Source organism: Tamandua tetradactyla, chromosome 3 (assembly GCF_023851605.1).
Source record: "Tamandua tetradactyla isolate mTamTet1 chromosome 3, mTamTet1.pri, whole genome shotgun sequence".
Taxonomy (NCBI): Eukaryota; Metazoa; Chordata; class Mammalia; order Pilosa; family Myrmecophagidae; genus Tamandua; species Tamandua tetradactyla.
The window spans coordinates 202,719,335-202,743,395 of NC_135329.1; the positions used below are offsets into that span (position 1 = coordinate 202,719,335).

Sequence of the window (24,061 nt, forward strand, 5' to 3'; positions counted from 1 at the left end):
AGTGTCCTCTGCAATGAGTGATGCTCATTCTAATCACTGGAAGCCTTTTAAGGAAGATTCAGAAGAGGCAGGCTCTCTTCCTACTTCGGCTGGCGATCCTCTCCTGTGGAGCTCGTCCAGACTCTTCATCGGAATCGTCGGCCTCACAGCCTGCCCTACAGATTTTGGACTCTGCATTCCCATGGTCACGTGAGACACTTATAAATTTTATATTTGCCAGTGTTCCCTGTTGATTCTGTTTCTCTAGAGAACCCTAACTAATACATCTTGGTACCAGGAGTGGTTCTTAAGAAACAGAATTTTAAAAATGGGTTTTTGTGAATGGTTTTTTGCTCTGACTGGACTCAGAGGCACTAAGGCAATTATGATTCCCATAATTTGAATGACCCTCCCAATCCGTGGAATGAGTTGGCAAAAGAGATAGTCAAACTATCACCATTTGATTCTCCTAATGCTTCACTTGTACAAAGCTAAGCTCTGGGAGATAATGTTTTTGACACCTTTACAGAGATTTACAGAAATAAGAGGTATAGAGATGTTGGCTGGTTGTTGTTAGATACACTGGCTATATTAAGGAGTGAAAGGGATGGGCTTAAGGCTTCAAAAGAGAAGCTTAAGCGCCGTCTGACAGATGTAAACATGTCTATGAGTATCCTGAAGGAAAATCTTATTTCCTGTAGCCGTAGACTTGAGATCTCTGAAAATCAGACTCAGAATCTTATTGTTTGAGTAGCAGCTTTACAACGTAAACTGAAATCTCAGTGTTGCATGGTGTCTGCCGTTAAAGTGAGGGTATTGATTGGAAAGGAGTGGGGTTGATTGAAAAAAGGGATGGTGACATATGGATTGATAATGATGTTGGGGGTGAGGTTGAAACCCTAGACCATGCTGAGCCTTCTCTAGATAACCTTGTAATGCTCTGCCCTGAGGACATAGCCGCCCCACCATCAGCCTGCCTTGAGGAGTTGCCCACCCAACCTCCTCCTGAAGGGATTAGCCCTATAGTGATTAATCCTGTTTCACCCAGTGAAACTGCAAATGAATGCGCTGAAGCAAATGGCTTGGAAAATATTTTTAATTCTTTTCATGACTTACCCCTACCACCCCTCATTTCTTCCAGACCTATAACTAAAGTCCCAATAGGCCTCTAAAGGTGTGGTACAAAGTATCACACATGAAGAGGTACATTATACTCCAAAAGAACTGTGTGAGTTTTCCAGTTTATTTAGACAGAAATCAGGGGAATATGTGTGGCAATGGATTTTAAGGGTGTGGGATAATGGTGGGAGGAATATAAGGCTGGATCAGGCTGAATTTATTGATGTAGGCCCACTAAGCAGAGATTCCGCATTCAATATTATAGCTCGAGGGGGTAGAAAAGGTATTAACAGTTTGTTTGGATGGTTGATTGAAACATGGATCAAAAGGTGACCAACATTACCTGAGGTTGAAATGCCAGAACTGCCCTGGTATAATGTAGATGAGGGGTTCCAGAGGCTTAGAGAGATTGGAATGTTAGAGTGGATTTATCATGCAAAGCCTGCTCTTCCAGCCCAGGAATGTCCAGAGGATGCACCTTTTACCAGAACAGTGAGAAATAAATTTGTGAGACTAACACCATCATCCCTAAAGAGCTCTGTAGTTGCACTTCTCTGTAGGTCAGATATTATTATAGGAACTGCTGTAACTGAGCTGGAATCCTTGAACACAATGGGGATGACGGGATGCCGAGTTGACAGAAGCCAGGTGGCAGCACTTAATTGCCAAAGACAAGGTAGACATGGCTATTAAAATAGACAGCAAACTCAAAGCAGGAGTCAAAATTATATGACTCGCAGAGATTTGTGGCATTGGCTAGTAAATCACGGGGTACCTAGAAATACAATAGAAGAGCAGTCTACTAAATTCTTGTTCGAGCTATATAAACAAGAGTTCTAGGACAAGTGAACAGAAGTCTAACCTGAATTACAAAAACACAGAGTCACGGCCCCTTAATCAATTTCCAGACTTGAGATAGTTTACAGACTCAGAGCCCCTTGATTGAAGGGAGGGCCAGGTCCCTATGGGGGAGAACCCTGTTACACTGCCACAAATTTATACTGTTAATCTTCCTCCAAGCCTTCCCCAAGGAGACTGATAGCCTTTTACCAGGATAACTGTACATTGGGGAAAAGGAAATGATCAGATATTTCGGGATTATTAGACACTGGTTCAGAAGTGACATTAATTCCAGGGCACCCAAAACGTCACTCTCGTCCACCAGTCAGAGTTGGGGCTTATAGAGGCCAGGTGGTCAATGGAGTTTTAGCTCAGGTACATCTCACAGTGGGTCCAGTGGGCCCCCAGACCCATTCTGTAGTTATTTCCCCAGTTCCAGAATGTATAATTGGAATAGACATCCTGAGCAACTGGCAGAATCCCCACATTGACTCTCTAACTCATGCAGTGAGGGCTATTATGGTGGGAAAGGCCAAGTGGAAGCCACTAAAACTGCCCCTACTGAGCAAAATAGTAAATCAGAAGCAATACTGTATTCCTAGAGGGATTGCAGAGATTACTGCCACTCTTAAGGACTTGAAGGATACAGGAGTGGTGATTCCCACCACATCCCCATTCAACTCTCCCATTTGGCCTGTGAAGAAAAAAAGATGGGTCTTGGAGGATGACAATGGATTATCATAAGCTCAACCAGGTGGTAACTCCAATTGCAGCTGCTGTTCCAGTTGTGGTATCATTGCTTGAGCAAATCAATACATCCCCTGGTAGCTGGTATGCGGCTATTGATCTGGCAAATGCTTTTTCACAATAGCTGTTAGTAAGGACCACCAGAAACAGTTTGGTTTCAGCTGGCAAGGACAACAATATACTTTCACTGTCCTACCTCAGGGGTGTATCAACTCTCCAGCCCTATGTCATAATCTTGTCCACAGGGACCTTGATTGTTTCTCCCTCCCACAAGTCATCACACTGGTCCATTGTAGTAATGATATCATATTGTTTGGACCTAGTGAGCAAGAAGTAGCAACTACTCTAGACTTACTGGTAAGGCATTTGCGTGTCAGAGGATGGGAGATAAATCCAACAAAAATACAGTGGCCTTCCACCTCAGTGAAATTTCTAGGTGTCCAGTGGTGTGGGGCATGTTGAGATATCCCTTCTAAGGTGAAGAATAAGTTGCTGCATTTGGCCCCTCCTATGACCAAAAAAGAGTCACAACGCCTAGTTGGTCTCTTTGGATTTGGGTGACAATATATTCCTCATTTGGATGTGCTACCCCAGCCTATTTATTGAGTGACCAGAAAAGCTGCTAATTTTGAGTGGGGACCTGAACAAGAGGAGGCTCTGCAACAGGTCCAGGTTGCTGTACAAGCTGCTCTGCCACTTGGGCCATATGATCCAGCAGATCCAATGGTGCTGAAAGTGTCAGTGGCAAATAGAGATGCTGTCTGGAGCCTTTGGAAGGCCCCTAGAGGAGAATCACAACACAGACCCTTAGGATTTTGGATCAAAGTCTTACCATCTGCTGCAAATAACTACTCTCCTTTTGAGAAACAGCTTTTGGCCTGCTACTGGCCCTTAGTAGAGACTGAATGCATAACCATGGGCCACCAAGTTACCATGAGACCTGAGTTGCCTATCATGAGCTGGGTGTTGTCTGACCCACCAAGCCATAAAGTTGGGTGTGCGCAGCAGCACTCTGTTGTAAAATGGAAATGGTATATACGAGATGGGGCCAGAGCAGGTCCTGAAGACACAAGTAAGTTACATGAAGAAGTGGTCCAAATGCCTGTGGTCTCCACTCCTGCCACATTACCTTCTCTTTCCCAGACCAGAGCTATGGCCTCTTGGGGAGTTCCTTACAGTGAATTGACTGAGGAAGAGAAAACTCGGGCCTGGTTTACAGATGGTTCAGCATGATATGTAGGTACCACCCGAAAGTGGACAGCTGCAGCACTACAACACCTTTCTGGGGTGTCCTTGAAGGACAGTGGTGAGGGGCGATCCTCCCAGTAGGTCAGAACTTCGAGCAGTGCTCCTAGTTGTTCATTTTTCTTGAAAGGAAAACTGGCCAGAGGTGCATTTGTGTACTGACTCATGGACTGTTGCTAATGGTTTGGCTGGATGGTCAGGGACTTGGAAAAACCATAATTGGGAAATTGGTGACAACGAGGTCTGGGGAGGAAGTATGTGGATAGACCTTTCTGAGTGGGCTAAAAACATGAACATATTTGTGTCCCATGTGAATGTGCACCAGAGGGTGGCTTCAGCAGAGGAAGGTTTAAATAATATAGTGGATAAAATAACCCGTTCTGTGGATGCCAGTCAGCCTGTTTCCCCAGCAACACCTGTCATTGCCCAATGGGCTCATGAACAAAGTGGTCATGGTGGTAGGGATGGAGGTTATGCATGGGCTCAGCAACATGAACTTCCAACAAGGCTGACTTGGCTGCATCCACTGTTGAGTGCCCAATCTTCCAGGAGCAGAGACCTACACTCAGCCCCCAATATGGCACTATTCCCCGAGGTGACCAGCCTCCTACATGGTGGCAGGTTGACTCCATTGGACCACTCTCTTCTTGGAAGGGGCAGTGATTTGTTCTAATTGGAATAGACACATACTCTGGATATGGGTTTGCTTTCCCTGCATGCAACACTTCTGCCAAAACTACCATCTATGGGCTTACAAAATGCCTTATCCATTGTCATGGTATTCCACACAGCATTGCTTCTGATCAAGGAACACACTTCACAGCAAATGAAGTTCGAGAATGGGCACATGCTTATGGAATTCTCTGGTCTTACCATGTTCCCCATCATCCAGAAGCAGCTGGATTGATAGAACAGTGGAATGGCCTTTTGACAACTCAATTACAGTGCCAACTAGGTGGCAATACCTTGAAAGGCTGGGGTAATGTTGTCCAGGAAGCTGTATATGCTCTGACTCAGCATCCGCTATATGATGCTGTTTCTCCCATAGCCAGTATCCATGGGTCCAGGAACCAAGGGGTGGAAATGGGAGTGGCACCACTCACTATTACCCCTACTGATCCACTAGATAAATTTTTGCTTCCTGTCTCTTCAACCCTGAGCTCTGCTGGTCTACAAGTTTTATTCCCAAAAGGGGGAGTGCTTCCACCAGGAGAAACAACAATGATTCCATTGAACTGGAATCTAAGACTGCCACCTGGTCACTTTAGGCTACTCATGCCCCTGGATCAACAAGTAAGAAGGGGATTGCATTATTGTCTGGGGTGATTGACGCTAACTATCAGGGTGAAATAGGATGGCAACTACACAATGGAGGTAAAGAAGAGTTTTCTTGGAATATAGGAGATCTCCTAGGGTGTCTTTTAGTACTACCATGCCCTGTGATTAAAATCAGTGGAAAAGTGCACACAGCCCAATCCAGGCAGGACTACCAGTGGGTCTGAAACTTCAGGAATGAAGGTTTGGGTCACCCCACCAGGCAAGAAACCACAGCCAGCTGAAGTGCTTGCTGAGGGTAAAGGGAATATGGAATGAGTAATGGAAGAAGGTAGTGATAAATATGAACTACGACCACGTGATCAGTTACAGAGACATGGACTGTGATGTTGTTTTATTCCTGTTATACTAGTTAAGTCCTAAGATATCAAGGTTAAGAATGAATATTACCCAAAGACTTGCACCCTATTCTGGAGAGAGCTAATGTGTTTCCAGTTATATGCAGGACAGTTGAGTATTGTTAGGTGAAAGAAAAAAATGTGGTTTTAATGTTTTTTATTTAGAAATTAGGTATGGTTTAAGGTGATATATATAGCTGCCAAGTTGACAAGGGGTGAACTGACATGGTCAGGTTCATGTGTCAATGTGGCCAAGTGGTAGTACCTGTTTGTCTGGTTGGGCAGGTGCTGGTCTGTCTTTTGCAATGAGGACATTTCATAGAATTAAATCATGATCATGTCAGCTGCATCCACAGCTGATTCCATTTGTAATCAGCCAAAGGGAGTGTCTTCTGCAATGAGTGATGCTCAGTCTAATCACTGTAAGCCTTTTAAGGAGAATTCAGAAGAGACACATTCTCTACTTGCTTTGGCTGGTGAGCCTCTCCTGTGGAGTTCTGTCCAGACCCTCCATCTGAATCATCAGCTTCACAGCCTGCCCTGTGGATTTTGGACTCTGCGTTCCTGCAGTCACATGAGACACTTATAAATTTTATATTTGTGAGAGTTCCCTGTTGATTCTGTTTCTCCAGAGAACCTTATCTAATACAGAGACTGTTGATGCATCCAAGTAACAAAAAGAGCTATCATTTGGGTAAAACTAATGCTAACCAAAGAGGAGGGGGGTTGAAGGTTTAGAATGTTTAGGAATGGGATGGTTGGGGGGATGGATAGAAGGAAGAGTGTAGGTGGTTTCCTAATATGTCTCCATAACATAAAAAAAAAAAACCATTAAGACCAACTTACATCACATTCCAATTCTTATTAGAATTCATGCAGTTAAGAAAATGTAAAAGAGCATAGTTTTTGCTTATTCTATTCTCTCAATTAAGACTTTACTTATGAGGAATATTAACATAATGCAGTGAATTTTAATGATTATTGTTTAAATGCTTTTTAAAAAAAATTGCCGTTTTACATGTTTCTTTTTAGAGAGTAATGAGTTTGTTTTTCAGGCCTTTTAGTGGTTAGGAACAATGCGATCTATGAGAGCCCCAATTAGACACGATTATAACCTGGCAGCACGGCTGTGCCGTTTAAGGGCGAGCTCATCTGACACTTCAAGTAACTGCAAAAATGTTCATCTAAGAGCCCTGTGGCAGTGGTTTGGCTGTGTGAGAATTATACAGAATTCTCATTAATTAGTTATTCTTAGAATTGTAACTCTGTAAGAGATCTTAGAAATGGCCTGCTTCAAACTACCTTGTTACAGCATACCCTAGAAAGAGATTTTCATGGGCTTAGAGGCACGCAGTTTAGTAGTCCTGAGCTTGTCCTGTAATCTGCATTGTTACTTCCTATTTTGTTTGTTGAATGCTGCCAGAATGCAGTATGCCAGAAGTGTAATGGCTTTTTAAAAGGAAATTTATTAAGTTATAATTATACAGTTCTAAAGCCATAAAAATTTTCAAACTAAAGCATCCAGGAAGAGGTACCTGGCTCAAGAAAGGCCCATGGTTCCAGAACACCTCTCTCAGCTGGGAAGGCATGTGGATGGCGTCTGCTGGTCCTTTGGCTTCTGGTTTCAAACAGTTTCCCTAGGAGCATTTTCTTTCTTCATCTTCAAATATCTCTGTCAGCTCTGAGCTCTCTCCAAAATGTTTTCCTTTTTAAAGAGCTCTAGTAAGCTAATCAAGACCTACCTTGAATGAGCAGAGTCACTTCTCCATCTAATCAAAGGTCACACCCACAATTGTGTGTGTCATTCTCCATGGAAACAATTTAGCAAAGGTTCCACCCTAAACAATTTTGAATCAGGATTAGAGGACGTGGCTTTTCTGGGATACACAATAGCTACAAAGCAGCACACCTCCCATCCACAGCTGTTTCTACCACATCCCTGGGCTTCATGTTTAAACATTATGTACCATCAGAAAATAAACTGAGTTCTGAAAGGAGCAATGATGGACCTGCTGACCATTACAACATTCCCCTCCCCACTCAGAGGACCCTTTGGTGCATATATTTGCCTTGAGAAGCATCTAGTGAGCAACTAGGATGAGGGGTGAGGGTGGAAATATATCCTTTAAAATAAGGTATAATGGGTTCCAGTGATTATCTCCATGACAGATATGTTCCTAAGACCAAAATTATGAACACTGATATGATGGTTTGAAACTATTATGTAACCTAGAAAAGCCATGTTTTAAACCTGATCCAATCTTGTGGGGGCAGCCATTTCTTTTATTCCTGATTCAATATTGCAAGATGGAAACTTTGATTAAATTATTCCACAGAGACTTGACACTCCCAATTGTGGATGTGGCCTTTGGTTAGATGGAGATGTGACATCTCCCACTCAAGGTGTGTCTTCATTAGTTTACTGAAGTCCTTTAAAAGTAGAAACATTTTGGAGGAAGTACAGGTGCTTAGAGAGCAGTTCCTTTAGAGCTGACAGAGACACGGATGTTTGGAGATGCTTGGTGTACAGATAGAGCAGATGCCTAGACACAGGCAAAGCCCAGGAGACTTGCCATGTGCTTTCCCATGAGATGCTAAGCAAGCCAGAACCCAGGATTGTGTCCCAGAGGAGCTAAGTGGATGTCCACAGATGCTTAGAGAGGAAACCACTGGCATCAGAAGCTGAAAGCAATGGACCAGGAGCAAGGACCAGTAGATGCCTGGCATATGCCTTTCCTGATCAGCCTTCCTTGAGCCAAGGTATCTTTCTCTGATGCCTTAGTTTGGACATATTTATGGCCCTATAACTGTAAAGTTGTAACTTATTCAATTTCCTTTTTAAAAGCTGATCCATTTTTGGTATATTGCATTCCAATAGCTTTAATAAACGAATACAGCTGAACACCCAAAAAATGTTGGAAAACTTTGGAGAATGACATCTCTGCCATCTGATGTTTAATGTCAAGGCTACTCCAGTTATTCTGGCTGCTCTTGTATGAGGTGGAGAGGAAAGGGATAGAGATGATGTTGTACCATCCTCTTCATACTAGGTCTGCCAGAGCATAGGATGAGCTTGAGTGGAAGTAGGCTACCCCTTCCTGCTGTTGTTCATTGCTTGCATTCATTTAACAAATTTTGAGATGCTTTACTGAGTATAGAGTGATGGTGAAGAAAACAGATAGCATCCTTGCCCTGAGGGAACCTTCAGAGAAAAGGAATGGAAAAGTAAAGGAGAGAAATAGAGAGGGGTAGATAAGCGTCATTAAAACTCATATGTTGTGCAGAAGACAATGAATTAGAATATTGGGATGGAGGGAGAGGACTGGGTGGGTAAAGGATCACCAAAGGCCTGTCTGAGGGGTGATATGACCTTTAAGTTGTGGTCTAAAAGATAAGGAGAAGGGAGACAGGGAGACCCAAGGGCTTGGAGAGAGGGAAGGCAGAGAGTATGTGTGTTTGTACATGCACATGCATACATGATACGGCATGTCAAGGGTGGAGGTAGACGCATTGGGGAGTGTTCACACAGAGGGACTTGACATCCAGCAGCATCAGGGCAGGAGAGATTGGTGTGTTTGAGGGACAGAAAGTAGGGAGAAATTGGCAGGAGTTGAATAGGACAAGTTGAGGGCCAAGAGCCTTCAAGGCCTTGTGGGTTCTTCTTGTTTTTGATGTTCCAGCCCGGCTCTGCCTTCAACTCTGAGGATATCATGGAGGAGATGTAGTTGATGATATCAGGAGGTAGTAGACAGGAACTCCATTTTCACATGGCAACCCATGTCCTTGGCTTGCTGGATCCTGGAATTAAGTAAGGGAAAGAGTCCTTCATTAGATAAGCCACAGTTTAGCCTGTGGTGTTTTGCATTAAGGTTTATTAAAAGTTTTTAGAATAGTTAAACACTTACCACTCTGCCCCAGGGTAAGCCCCACAATTTCTCTGCTTGTTGTTTTAATGTATTTTCTTTATTCATCAGCAAATTATGTAACTTTTTTAGGGTCTGGAGTCAGTGATCTTTGATAATGGAACCACCATGTCACATCACCCCAGCATCATCCTCCCATGCTAAAGTTATTGTGGACATTTACTGAGTGCTCACAGCACACAGATCTGTGGGTCTAGTTTTCAAACTGCTGTAATGTGATATACCAGAAATAGAATGGCTTTTAAAAGGGGGGAATTTATTAAATTGCAAGTTTACAGTTCTAAGGCTGTGAAAATGTCCAAGTTAAGGCAAGGCGGCATTAGCAAGAGGCTACCTTCACTCAAGAAAGGCTGATGAAGTTCAGGGTTTCTCTCTCATGGCTCTCATGGCTCTAATGGCTCTAAAGCTTTTTCGAAAACAGTTCCCTCTTAAAGGGCTCCAGTAAGCAACCCCACCTTGAATGGGTGGAGACCTATCTCCATGGAAACCATCTAATCAAAAGTTACCACCCACAAGTGAGTGGGTCACATCACCGTGGAAACATGCAAAAAGTTCACCCAGCCACACTGAATGAGGATTAAAGAACTTGGCTTTTCTGGGGAGTCACAACATATTCAAACTGGCACAGTGAGGATGTGGAGAAAAGAGAACTCATATACACTGCTACTGGGATTGTAAAATGATTTTAGCTGCCTTGGATGGCAGTCTGACAGCTTCTCAAAAAGTTAAACATAAGTTATCCTGTGCCTCAGCAATACTCTTAGCTGTATAACCAAGATAATTAAAAACTTGAAAACACATGTTCGCTGCAGCATTGTTCATAATAGCTAAAAGATGGGAACGACATAAATGACCATCAGTTGGTGAAAGGATAAGCAAAATGTGATTCATCCACACAATGGAATATTATTCTGCCATAAAAATGAAATACTGATTCATGCTACTACATAGATGAACCTTGAAAACATTATGCTAAATGAAAGAAGCCAGTTCCAAAAGGCCACATATTTTGTGATCCCAATTATAGGAAATGTCCAGACTGGGCAAAGTTATAGACAAGAAGTTTATTAATGATTGCTTAGGGCTGGACGGATGGGGCCTTGGGGAGAAATAGAGAGTAACTGCTAATGGGTACAGAGTTTCTTTTTGGGGTGATAAAAATATTCCAAAATCAATTGATGTTAGTAACACAACTCTGAATATACTAAAAGTCCTTGAAGTATACCCTTTAAATAGCTGAATTGTATGATATGTCAGCTATCTCAATGAAGCTGTTATTTAAAACAAAAGTAAGTATATCATCTTAATATTATAGAAGAATAAAACAGACTTAGTACATTGTATCCCAAAATGAACAGTTTGAATTTAGAATGAAGGATTTTTCTGGTTTTTTAAAGCTGGGATTTTGAGGCTCTAGGGACACCAGAGCCCTGAGGACACAAGCTGTCCCTGACAAAATTGAGTATCCAGTCGCATGATCCTCTGCTACAACCCACTCTTTGATGTGAGTTCTCTTTCCCTTGTTCAGAAAGAAATAGACATAACAGAAGACTACTTTTCTTCCCAATTTCTGCTCTCTTTTGAGTCCTCTTAAAAGATTTCAAAGGTTTTAAGAGGGTTAACAATATAAACCTCAAAGAACTTAATACATATATATACCAGGAAACTTATCCTTTGGTAGTAGTTGCCCTTAACATAGGGCAGACTCAGCAAATTGAAGTGTCTTTAGAAGTCAAGCAGATAACCAACAAATCTTATGTAAGTAATGGGGAATCATGACCTGTCGAGCCTCAGTTTCTCATCTGTGAAATCTGGGTGATAGTCCAGTATTTGTTTTAGGCATAAAAATACCTTTTTATTATAAGGATCAAATGAGAGGGTGTTTATGAGAGCGCCATATCAACTGTAGAGAGCTATACAGATGCTAATTATGTTGTTAAGTGGAGTCTGTTGTTTTCTCCTAAGAATTTGTAAAAATTAATTTTAACAGTTTTATTCAGGTATAATTGATATAAAGAAAATGGCTCATACTGAAAATATGCAATCTGATCAGACTTGAGATATGTATACACCTATGAAGTCATCATCACAATTAAGACAATGAATATATCCATTGCCTCCAATAGTTTCCTTGTGCCTGTTGGTGATTTACCATCCTTTCTATCCCCAGGTAACCATTGATCTCCTTTATGTCACTATAGATTCGTTTGCATTTTGTAATTATTTTTATAAAGGGAAAAACTGTCTTAATTTTTGTTGCCTAATTTATTTAATCCAGCATAATTATTTTGGGATTCATCCATGTTACTATATATATTAATAGAGCATTCCTTTTTATGGCTAAGAAGTATTCCATTGCATGGATATACCACAGTTTGTTTATCCATTCACCAGATGAGGAACTTTGGAGTTGTTTCCAGTTTTTGCGTATGATAAATAAAACAGCTGTGAACATTCATCTACAAGTATTTGTGTGAGCTTATGCATTCATTTCCGCTGGCTAGCAGATAGGCATAGAATGGCTGAATTATGTGGAAAGTGTATGTTTTTCTTTTTAATAAACTGCCGAACTCTTTTCTAAAGTGTTTGAATCATTTTATAGTCCCTCCTGCAGTGTATGAGAGTTCCAGTCGCTCCATGTCCTCCTCGGCATTTGCTATGGTCAGTGTTTTTCGTTTGTTTTGGTTTTTTGTATCCTGTATGGCGAGGTCACGTTGGTCAGTATTTTTAATGTAAGTCAGTCATGTGGGTACCATCTCATTGCAATTTTAATTTGCATTTCCCTAATGAGTAATGATGTTGCACATCTAATAGCGTACTTATTACTTTAGAATGTTTTCACTTCTAACCATCTCTGTGTATAAAGGAATTTCTCTCTTTAACCAACTCCAAATTCTAATTGAAATGCTTTTCAATATGTCATTAGGAACTGTAGTGGGTTTCCATTACTATGTATTCAATTGGACATCTTGGTGGAAAGATCCAGAACATTCTCCAGCTAGATTTTCTTTGTATGCATTGTATTATTTCAGTGCTATAAAATTTTGGCCAGATTGATTTATGACATTGCTTGATTTTTCAAAGTAGAATGATGGATCATCCTCTTGTTTGATTAGTTCAAGTCCATAAGTTTGTATTTATACAGAAATGAATTTTCAATTAAAATCAACTCTAATATTGACATCTTGCTCTATTTAGAATTATGAGATCTTTGAGTCGGGAGAGCCCTTGCCATACGTTCTTTGCAGTCATTCCCTAAAACAGAAATGTTTTCTGCTGCTTCCACAGTATAGACCATTTTCATGCTGCAGAAATATGAATCTCTGGAAGAGCCTTCCTTATTAAATAAAACATAGAAAAAGAATAACTCTATCTTTTGTAGACTGTTGCCAAGTTTGTACTTAGGGGATTATTATTGAAATTGCTTGATTGCTGACCTTAATTTAAAATTCTTTCATAGTAGTTGTTTTATAGACAGGTGAGGCTTAGCCAACCAGCCAGCCAGCCAGAATAAGCTCTATCTATTAAGAATTTGATTACCATGTTTTTAAATACATGTCAAGGAAAATGGGGGAAAAGCTGGCAGAAAGAACTTAGAATCTGCATACCCTCAGTCTGCATTGCTGCTTTCGTAACCTCAGCATGGGGTGAAGGAAAGATCATGGACTTTGCATTCAGCCAGGCCCAAGTTGGCCTCCCAGCACCATCTCTCCTTCACCAGTGAACAAGGTAATTCAGGTTTTGTGGGATGGTGTGGGTAGCAAGATAGACCCACCCTCTAGGGCTGCTGTGGTGGCTGTGTGAGGTAGGTAATAAGGAGAACCCAGCTCAGTGCCTCCAGCAAAGGTGCATAGTGCAGTCCTCTTTTGCCTCTTCATTTCTTTCTCTTCTTCCACATCTTTTCTCTCTTTCTTTTCTTAGGTTGCTTATGAGAATTTTTCCTTTTGTACCCATTTCAATCAATTTCAGAGATTTCTCAAAAAAAAAAAAAGATGATGGTAATGAATGTGAGGCACTGACATTTAAGCTAGATCTTTTTATGTACCAGCCATATCAAGAACATTACATGCATTTTCCTGTTTACTTTTTTTGGGGGGGTGGAGGCAGGGGAAGCAGGAGAGTTCCTTTTTTTTTACTGTGGTAAAATATATATAAAAACATATAATTCACCATTCTCAACATTTCAAAGTGTACAATTCAGTGGTATTTAGTACATTCACAATGTTGTACAGCCAACACCATTATTTAGTTCCAGAACACTTTCATCATCCAATAGAAACAAACCCCTTACCCTTTATGCAGTCTCTCACCATTCCTCTCTCCCCCCAGCTCCCGGCTCTCATTTACTTTTCAGAAAAGCCCAGGAGATAGGTACTGGTTATCCTAGTTTTACAGATGAGGCTTAGGAGAAATTAAATGAATGATCAAGTTCAGAAGTGAATCCAGACTGATCTTACTATAAAGCTCTTAGTCACTCTGCTATTGCTTCTAGAATCTAATTTGGGAAATGCCCAATTCTCTATGTTTCTACCAGCATTCTCCCCCAACCTAGATGCTGATGATTGTGAAAACAGTAACAGTCAGTAGATACTTTGTCTAAACACTTTACATGTATTAACTCTCTTGAGGCTTACCACAACCTTTTGCAATTCCATGGTTATACTCATTCTACAGATGAGGAAATTGAGGCACAAAAAGACTAAGTAACTTGTCCACATTCCCTGGCTCTTAATCCCCTAGCAGTCTTTCTCCTGTCATTTAAGCAGTTCTAAAATTTTTTTATAATTCATCTCAGACTAATCAAAGAGGAGGCAGGAATTCCCACCTGCTCATCCTTGATATGGAATTTTCAGAGTATTATTTTCAGTTTTCCAGTAACTTGCAGAGTTGTTTTTTCGTCCTTGCTGAAGTTCTTTTAAAATAGTGATATACTGGCTATTTCAGCCAAAGGCTGAACCAAGACTAATGCCTAAGCAAGGAAGAACAAATAGCAAATTCATTAACTAGGAATCTATTTACAGTCAACTCCCCAGGCTCATTGTGCAGTCAGTGCTTCCACATCATTTAAAGTTGCTAATAAATGAAAGTCTCTGCATCTCTCCAAGTGTCTTGATATTTACACATTTCATATTTTACCATAGGAAGTGGCTTCAACAAGCATATTCATGTGTTGACAGTTCTAATTAATATAAGTAATTAGCCCTGACAGTAGAACTGTGAAAAGAAGACCCATTCATAAATTTGCTAATTATGTTACTCTGCTCAGAATTTAATCACAGTCTAGTCTTTAATCATTTCTGTATATGGGCAAAAGGCCACCTTATTGAAATCTTCAGACCTTCACATTTATTTTTGTTAAGGAAAATTTGTCAAAATTAATTTATCATTGGAACTTAATTTTCCAATATGCAGGAACTGGTGAAGTCACAGAGATGATAATTTTTCTGAAGAGAAATAAAGAAGAGAATGGGAAAAGCAGGCAAGGGAGGGAGAAGATATCAAGACACTGGCTTTAGTTGCTTTTGCTGTAACAATCCAGTACTTCCCAACTAGTCTTGCAGAGTTGTGAGGGTACATTTACTTCAGGATCTCTCAACCTTGGCAGTATTATATTTTGAGCCAAATAATTCTTTGTTTTGAGGACTGACCTGTGCATTGCAGGACGTTGAGCAGCGTCCATGACCTTCACCCACCAGATGCCAGTAGTGTCTTCCACACACCAATTGTGACAGCCTAAAATGTCTCCAGATATTGCCAAATATCCTCTGGGGAGGCAAAATCACCCCTGCTTGAGAACCACTACCCTAGAGAGTAACTTTAGATTAAAAAGAATCGGATAAAATGTGTGTATAGGAAGCTTTATATGGAGTCCACTGTAGCAAAATCTATAACGCACCTTTCTTGGTGTCATTTACCAAGCATCATTTAGAAATGATGTAGTGTACAAAATCCAGATATGGAATAATATTCCTTGAATTACACTGCTTCCTTCTTACTTTTTCAGTATCAAACTCTCTCTGAAGCTCTTTGATAGAAAGTATAGTGCTTGGTAATAGAGTTGCTGTATCTAAGTCCCCTTTGCTTCTCATGTCACATGCACTGGCATGAGCTCTTGGCATTCATGGATTTAATATTAAGGTTTAACTTTTAGGGACAAAGAAACTGCAAGTGTTCATTGTTCTTTCCAGTTCATTAATCCCTTCCATTCTCATCTTACTTGTTTCCCTACTTCGGTTAGATTTCTGGTCCTGTGTTTCAGTTAATCTTTTGCAGATACCTTCCACTCCCTTCCTGCTCAGTCCTTCCTCCACTAATCTGGAAAAATCCCAGTCTTGGGTGAGCCTGGCCATCAGTATTCTTAGAACCCTCCCTGAGGCAGCTGAGCTTGATTGGAAAACGTGAAACAACAGGATAGACACATCCATTATAAATACGTATCAATGTCTCACTGTGCTGTATTTTCCTAAGAAAAAGGAATCTTCATGTAAGAAATCCCCTCAGCCTCTATCATGGTTTGAAATTGTTATGTATCCCAGAAAAGCCATGTTCTTTCAATCCTGATCCACTCTTGTGGGGCCAGATCTAATGTTTAGGGTGGAACCTCTTGTCAGGGTTGTTTCTGTGGAAATGTGACGCACCCAGTTGTGAGTGTGACCTTTTGATTAGATGGCAGTTTGACTCTGCCCATTCGAGGTGGGGCTTGATTAGTTTACTAGAGTCCTTTATAAGGGGAGAGAGGTTTCTTTCTCTGGATGCCTTAATTTGATATTTTAATGGGCTTAGAACTGTAAATTTGTGACTTAAAGCCATCCCATTTCTGGTATATTGTATTCTGGTGGCATTACCAAACTAAAACAGCCTCCCATCATGAAAACTACAAACTTGCCTGTACCCACTCCCATACTGAATTCATTCTTCCCTTATACCTGGGAGAGGCAGTCTCCTTCCTTTTATCAAAACTAAGGCTTTGCCTATCTCAGTTTCTCAGAAAAACTGTTATTGATTATCCCTTCCCTCCCTTTCAATCACTACTGGATCCTTTCCATTAATATTTAAACACACTTTAGTCTCTCTCTTCCCTAAAAAGAAAGAGAGAAGACAGAAAGAGGTGCCAGTAATCCATCTCTGCCTATCAGTTACCACCATTTCCTTCTCAGTTACATTCAAGCATCTCTAATGAATTGTCTCACTGGTTCCACTTCTTTGGCCCCATGTACTTCAGTCATACTGCTGCCCCCACTACTCTATGGAAGCTGTTCTAGCTCAGTCCCCCTTTGACCTCCATGTTCCTAAGGACTGAAGTTACTTTTCTTTTCTACATTTACTTAACATAGTTAACCGTCCCTCCTCCTTGAAATCTTATCGTCTCACTCCCTTGATTTCATTTCTTCTACATCTTTCAGTGTCCACTATGTTATCTATGATTGAATAGTGAAAGGTGAGGCTCACATAGGGCCTTTTAGGCCAGTCTAAGAATTTTGTTTTTTCTGAGACTCCAAAGTGAAATGAGAAACACCAGAAGGTTTTGAGCAGAGGAATAACATAACAACTTTTAAAAGGATCACTGTGGCTGCTATGTTGAGAACAGTCTATAGGACAGTGTGTAGAAGATTGGATGATGACCCCAAAACATGTCTAACCAGAACCTTAGAATGAGACCTTATTTGGATTAAAAGTCTTTGCAGGTATAATTAAGTCAAGAATCTCAAAATATCATCATCCTGGATTAGGGTGAGTTTTTTAATCCCCTCACCTCTACCCCTGTTTAAAGAATATAAAGAAAGAACATGATGACCAACGGAGGCTGCATTAATATTGCCAGCTTTCCCAGCCTTGTTTAGGAGAGAAGTCAACTAGTGTTAAATGAATTAATCACTGATGCTGCTCATCCTGAAACTACAGAGAGTTGGCCATGTGAGAAGCATCTTAATGCTTATAATTTGGGCCATCTGTCCTTGTGTTGTTCAATGTAAGGCTTATATTTGAAATCAGTTTCCCTGCCCATTATACCTGAATATATATGACAGGGTTTCTCCTTGGGGCCTCCTCAGTAACTCTGCAGCAGCATTATGCCATAGAACTTTCTGCAATGATGTATATGATCTGTATCTTTTTTGTCCAGTATGATAGCAACTAGCCCTGTAGTTAATACAACTGAGAAACTGGATTTTTCGTTTTCCTTCATTTTAATCCATTTAAATTTAATAGCCACATGTGACTAAAAGGCTATTGTATTAAGTGCAGAACTAGAGCATTGGTTCTCAAAGTATAGACATGCAAATCCTCTCTTACTTAAAATCAACTGATTATGGGCTTGAACACCTCAATTAGTGTTTTATGGCGTATGTAATAAAGAATTTAACCTTGCTCAGAGAGAGGCCTGGCCTTTGCTCAGGCTTCTGGGCAGTAATCTCTCAGCCTTTAGAATGTTATGCCTGATAGGAGTGTCCTTGTTTACCTGGAGGCCTTGGGCCAGCCAGAGAGTAACGGTGTGATTGAGGGTGGGGGCTTTGAGCCACACCAGCATTTTATTTTAGAGGACTGGGGGGAGGTTGGGACAAGGCATTATCTCACCCTCCTGAAAGGCTGGAAACTGAAATCAGCCACACGGACAGTCAACTGTGCCTATGTGATCGCACCCCAATCTAGACTCTGGACACCATGGTTCAGGTGAACTTACTGGTTGGAAATACTCTGTTTTTGCCACACATGAATACTGCCAAAGTAATACTCTAATTTCATGGGGAGAATACAACAGAAACTCCATATTTGGAACTTTTCCTGTATTCTGTCCTGTCTTCTTTCCTTGCTGATTTTAATCTGTATTGTATTCCTATAATAAACCATAACTGTGAGCATAACAGCTTTTGATGAGTTCTGTGAGTCTTTCTAGCAAATTATAGAAGGTGAGGGTGGCTTTGAAGCCCCCCAAACTTAATTAGTGTCAGAAGTGAGGGCAGTCTTATGGACTGGGTTCCCTCCAATTTCACAGCTGGCTAACTCTTAAAGAGGAGTAAGTGGGGACAGTGACCTAGCCATGTTGACACATAGAAAAGACCATCATACTTGGAGATTGAGTAGTCAAGGATCATATCTTGAAAGATGTGGCATTTGTTCTGATCCCTGATAAATGGGAGATGCCAGTATATGGGGATATAGGGAGTAAGCATCCAAGAGAGAGTGGCTATTAAAAATAAAACAAAATAAATAAGAAAAGGTACCAGACCATACAGGAAAGGAAAGTTGGTGTTTGCAGAATGGTTGAGGTTCTTTGAACCTCAATTTTCAGTTTCCTTGTCTGAAAAATGAGTTCAGTGTTTCTCATGGCTATCCCCCAGGATAGAATGACATGATGTTTGAAGGTGCGTTTTGGAAACAATAGGCAGGATAAATGCTGAGATAGTTTACAGTAATGGTCGGGGTGGTAGACTTGGTGAGAACATGAAGTTTGTATGGCAAAATAAAAAAAGGGCTGGGTATGTAAAATATGGCAAAATTGTTGCTTTTGTATAAAATGTGTATATTTAATTAGGAAAAAAAGTGTACCCTTCTCTTGAGCTTAGTTCTAAATGGACTAAAAGGGAATGAAAAACATCCGTACCAAATTGTCATAAAGTTGAGATAACTGTTTGCTCTGGGTCTAAGGCTGTCCAGCAGTATTTATGGGAGTAGACCTCTGTTTTTGATGCTCAAGGGGAGAGTCATTTATTATAAACTTACTGAATACTTTGCCTAAATAGGAAAAGAGAATTAAAACATTTCCAAGAAAGTAGTTCCAAGTTTCTTAAGTAGTGGTTATCATAGCTTGTTGACATTCACCAAAGAAAGCTCCAGAAAGGGGGCACTAAAGTGAGTACAGTTTAATAGATTTCTTTCTTTTTCAGAGCTGTGCTTTACAATCCTAGCTAATTTTGCCAATCAGTTTCCCTCTATTTTTTAAACCATATGTATTTTAAAGGAAATTTAATCTATGTGTTCCTGAGTCATTTATGCCTAAATCATTAAAATCTTACTTTGTAAATGTGATTTTGTTTTTGAAGTCATCTTAAGGTATTTTTAGTAAATTTTCATCCTTTAGAATGCTAAATTTTTCTTGTCCCCTCCCCTTTGTTTTATTTAAATGCATAGCAGATCATTTTAATATATATTCTGTATGAGACACCAAGGAAATCTTGAATCACAGGGAGAATCTAGCATACTGGTATAAAACAGTAAGCGACAATTTCTATTTGTAGGAGTTTATCATTTTTATCCCTCTTCAGTTTTTAGGTTGCAACCTGGACTCCTTTTAACCTAGTCATATCATTGTGCCAGCCCTCTCCCAACCCCCAAATGCATGCCCATAAAGAATAGGGGCAAGAAGAGAAGGTCAAAGAGTAGCACCAGATTTCCTCCTTGGATGTATTTCTAAGCTATGCCACATGATCTTTTCTTTCTAAAACTGAGTTCATTTTCCGTTTTTACCTACTATCAACTGAGAGGATTAAGGCATTTGTAATGTCTACAAAAGAGAGAAAAATTAATTTAGTCTACAACTTTTCATTCTTAGGACAAGTAGATGGTGGTATCTGCTTAGGACAGAAGCTAATTGTTTTGTTTTTTGTTTTTACAAAAATAAGCTTTCTGTTTGTTTTGTTTTAAACCTCTGGCTCTTTGTTGTCTCATGACGTGGGCAGGTTTTATCTATACATGCAGTCTCCTGGGTTTTGTGTCTCACACTCCTTCAGGATCATCTCTTGCCTAAAGAAGGGCATCGAGGCTGCCTTATTTTCAGGGCATGGTAGAGATTTGTTTCTGTTCTGAGTGCCTGGTCCTGCACAGGCAGCAGGTGAGACTCATTTACTGCCCACAGACTCATTTACTGCACATTTTTGCTTTATACCACATTCAGTTTATGAAATACTTTTCTATCTTTTTCATTTGGTCCTCAAAACTACCCTGAGTTCTATATCTTTTTTGTTTCCCCTTGAGGAAATTGAGGCTTTGGGAGACTCATTTCTTACATAAGAATTTCACAATGTGATTGTGACCGTTCATTTGTGTCTTAGGCTATAGGCTCCATGAAAGCAGGGTGTCCTGTCGACGTGGGGACATTTGAGGATGTTTGTGGGCTTTTACTTTTGGAAACCCCAACCCACATCATGGCAGATGTAATAAAAGATACCTAATCCCACCTATAACATGTAAATATATACTATAGTGAATGAATATATATGTATACATATATATGGGTTGATTTATAAATAGTTATTACATTTCATAGGCATGTCATTAAACGTATTATTTTCAAGTTTACATTTCTTTTTCCTCTCTGGAGCCAATTAATCATCATTTGGTCTCAAACATTTTTACAGGTCTTTGAAAATTTAGGTCCTGAGCACCGTTCCTGCAGTGGACGAAGCCACCCCGCTTTTTTGTTCTCTCTTGTGCTCCCACAGCTGTCATAGGGCTCAGGAAAGTGCTTAATGAATATTGTTAGATGAATGTCCACATGAGTAAGAGTAGGAATAAAAGCTTTATCAAATGAATGAGCAACTACTAAGCAACAGAGTCAATTTTAACAGAATTAAAACCCATGCAAGTCTCCTGTTGGCTCATTTCTTCCACATTTGCTGCCATTATAGAGCTGAAAGGATGTGCCCCAAACTGTGTATTCAAAATGTACTCCTTATAATTTTTTCTTATTGTTCTTTTCCAAGCCAGTTTTATCCTCTATTACAGGGAACGCACAAGAAAGGACTGCAGGTGGTTGACTTTTGGTAGCTTTTATGAAGTAGTAGCTTCTCTTAGGGTTGTAATTAATTCTTTTCTCTCTGTTGCTTTTGCTTACTTTATTTGCTTTGCCTTGCAAGTGTTGATAAACATAGCTATTATTAATTTCCAAATACTCAAATAAGTTTCTTAACAAAACCAAATAGGTGTTTTTGTTTTTTCCTTTGTCTTTTTTACTTGTTTGTTTTATTTAGAATTCTTGGTGTTTACACTTAGGTATTTTTCATCTAGAATGTGTATTTTCTTGAGCTCTGATGTTTTTTATCAATGGTGAATTTTCTCAGCTTTTCTTCAGAGGTATTAGGATTTGGTAGCAAGTGACCTGCTGAACATTATGGAAAACTAGAGAGCCTACCCTTTATGAAAGAAGGAAATACAAAGGGACTAAACGAGAAGAGGGAGAGAGAGATGGGTAAAAAGAAAAAGATTTCCTTTTCTAAAGGAAAGAGCCATTCTTTTCTTCCTCAGCCCTACATTTTACCAATAGAAAAGTAGATCTTCACTTACAGGTGATGTGGACAGGGTTGTTCCTCTTGGTTTATCTGGGCTGCTAAGACCACTCAGAGCGGTACTGGGAGCCTGGTGGATGGCTCCAGAGCAGACAGAGCTGAATTCAGAAACCTGCATCTGCTTCCTGGATTGAGTTTCTTGGTCAAGGCAGGTGTGAAAAATAGTGCGCTAACCCTTCATTCATTTAAATTCTTTAGGATTCAGTTCATTGTGTACTTATTGGATACCTACACTGGGAATAGACACCAGAGTGAACGGGACACATCTGTTCCAAGAGTGCAGCTGTCTGTTGACACTTGGACCAGGCTTTCACTTTTGGGGGGTACCTTTCTTGAAGTATATTTGACATTTTTTTTTTTTTCATTTTTTACTTTTTAGGTGAGTTGTATGTGTATGCGTAAGTGACCTTGTGGATTCAGAAGACTGAATCTTTCTGTTATAACCTAATGGTAGACAGGAGAAGGAAGCCTATTGTGTAGAAACTGGGCATATAAATCTTGAGTTTTCCCGCAGCCATATTATCTTTCAGTATTTTTTTTTAATCTCCTGGTTGACCTAGACTTCAAAGTGGAGAGATGCAGAACCCTTCTTGAGTTTGTGTTGTACCCTGAGTCCTTTCCATAGCAGTTCTTACCTGGACTTCTATCCTCGTGATTCTTGTCCACATTCAGTATTGTGTTTTTAAATAAAAGGACAGTTTTCTAAATTCATCTAGACCATTTAATTTGTGGCAAGAATCCCAAAGTATATGTCCCCCAGAGAGAAAATGAAATTTGCTTGTGTTCTAGTTTGCTAGCTGCTGGAATGCAATATACCAGAAATGGAATGGTTTTTAAAAAGGGGAATTTATTAAGTTGCAAGTTTACAATTCTAAGGGCATGAGAATGTCCAAATTAAAACAAGTCTATACAAATGTCCAAATTAAGGTACCAACAAAGGGTTACCTTCACTCAAGAAATTCCAGTGAAGTTCAGGGTTTCTCTCTCAACTGGAGAGGCACATGGGGAATGTGGTGACGTCTACTAGCTTCCTCTCCAGGCCTCTTGCTTCATGAAGCCAGGTGCATTCACCTTCTTCATCTCCAAAGGTCATGGCTAGTGGACTCTGTAGTTCTCATTATTCATTGTGGCTTTCTTGGCTCTAAAAAAGGATTCTCTCCAAAATGCTTCCTCTTCTAAAGGATTCCAGTGAACTAATCAAGACCCACCTGGAATGGGTGAACTCATATCTCCCTCTAATCTAAGGTTAATACCCATAATTGGGCAAGTCACATATCCATGGGGATAATCTAATCAAAGATTCCAGCTTACGTTATTGGTAGGGATTAAAAGAAATGGTTGCTCCCACAAGATTGGATCAGGATTAAACCGTGGCTTTTCTATGGTGCATAATCCTTTCAAATCAGCACAGCCTGGTATCAATTTAAAGGAACAACTACACAAGAAAATTGTGGGAAAAATTTTCTTGCAGTAGAGATGCCAGTGATCATGAAGCAAATGCAGAGGGAAGACAACTGGCCATTTGTTGTCTAAGGAAGTTGGGCAGGTGGCATTTTTATATTCCTCTTTCCGCTCTGCTTCCTCATTTGCTTCATCATGTGCCCCAAATTATCCCCATTTGAAGATTTGTATTTATTTATTTATTTAGAGAAAAGCTCCATTACTTTAGAAGTATTCCCTAAAACAATTCCTGGGTACACTCTCTCCTATTCACTCTCTCTTCCTGCCCCGTCCTCTTGAGCAAGGACTTTTCTAACTTTAACATTTGAATTGTTTTATTTTAGAGAAGAAGGTAAATTAATTCAAGAATAGACAAGTCTAAGAGTTCTAGAGATTTCTATCCTTGGAAGCACCAAGTCTTTTTTTGTTATTACTGCTTTGATGAATGATAACCACGTGGGTTGATCCTTGGCCCTGCTTCATTCACTGACAAAATAGCAGTCAGTCATATCTTTCTTGCAGCATTCTTTGAGCCTTAGAATAAATCTTGGTCCAAGAAATAAGAGTATTCCATCTTAAAAATGTCATCCTAACTGCTCATCTTCCTAGTTGCCTATGCCAAAGAGTCCCCCTTTCTTCATGTGACAACTTGGTAGCTGAAAGCCTCCCTTGCCCGTGGTGAACTCGAGAGGTGGTGGGGAGGGTCTGATAGCTTCACAGCCTTTCTACACACTCACCTCCTTACCCAGTTTCACAGGCCTTGACAGATGGCCAGTGTATTTCTCATCCAGGGTCCTGTCTTCCCCAGCACTGA

General features: G+C 40.2%; 2 protein-coding genes across 4 annotated transcripts in view; one reads left to right on the plus strand and one right to left on the minus strand.

Annotated features, from left to right (window-relative positions):
• The window catches only part of RHBDD1 (rhomboid domain containing 1), a 175,223-nt gene that overhangs the window by 130,435 nt on the left and 20,727 nt on the right, over positions 1 to 24,061 (plus strand). The gene's annotated exons all lie outside the window — the stretch shown is intronic.
• COL4A4 (collagen type IV alpha 4 chain) overlaps positions 9,292 to 24,061 on the minus strand; it is a 185,819-nt gene continuing 171,049 nt past the window's right edge. The window contains exon 45 of the mRNA XM_077155308.1: positions 9,292 to 9,401. Within this exon, the coding sequence (XP_077011423.1) occupies positions 9,367 to 9,401 (35 nt within the window). The 3' untranslated portion in view covers positions 9,292 to 9,366. The remainder of the gene's footprint in view (positions 9,402 to 24,061) is intronic.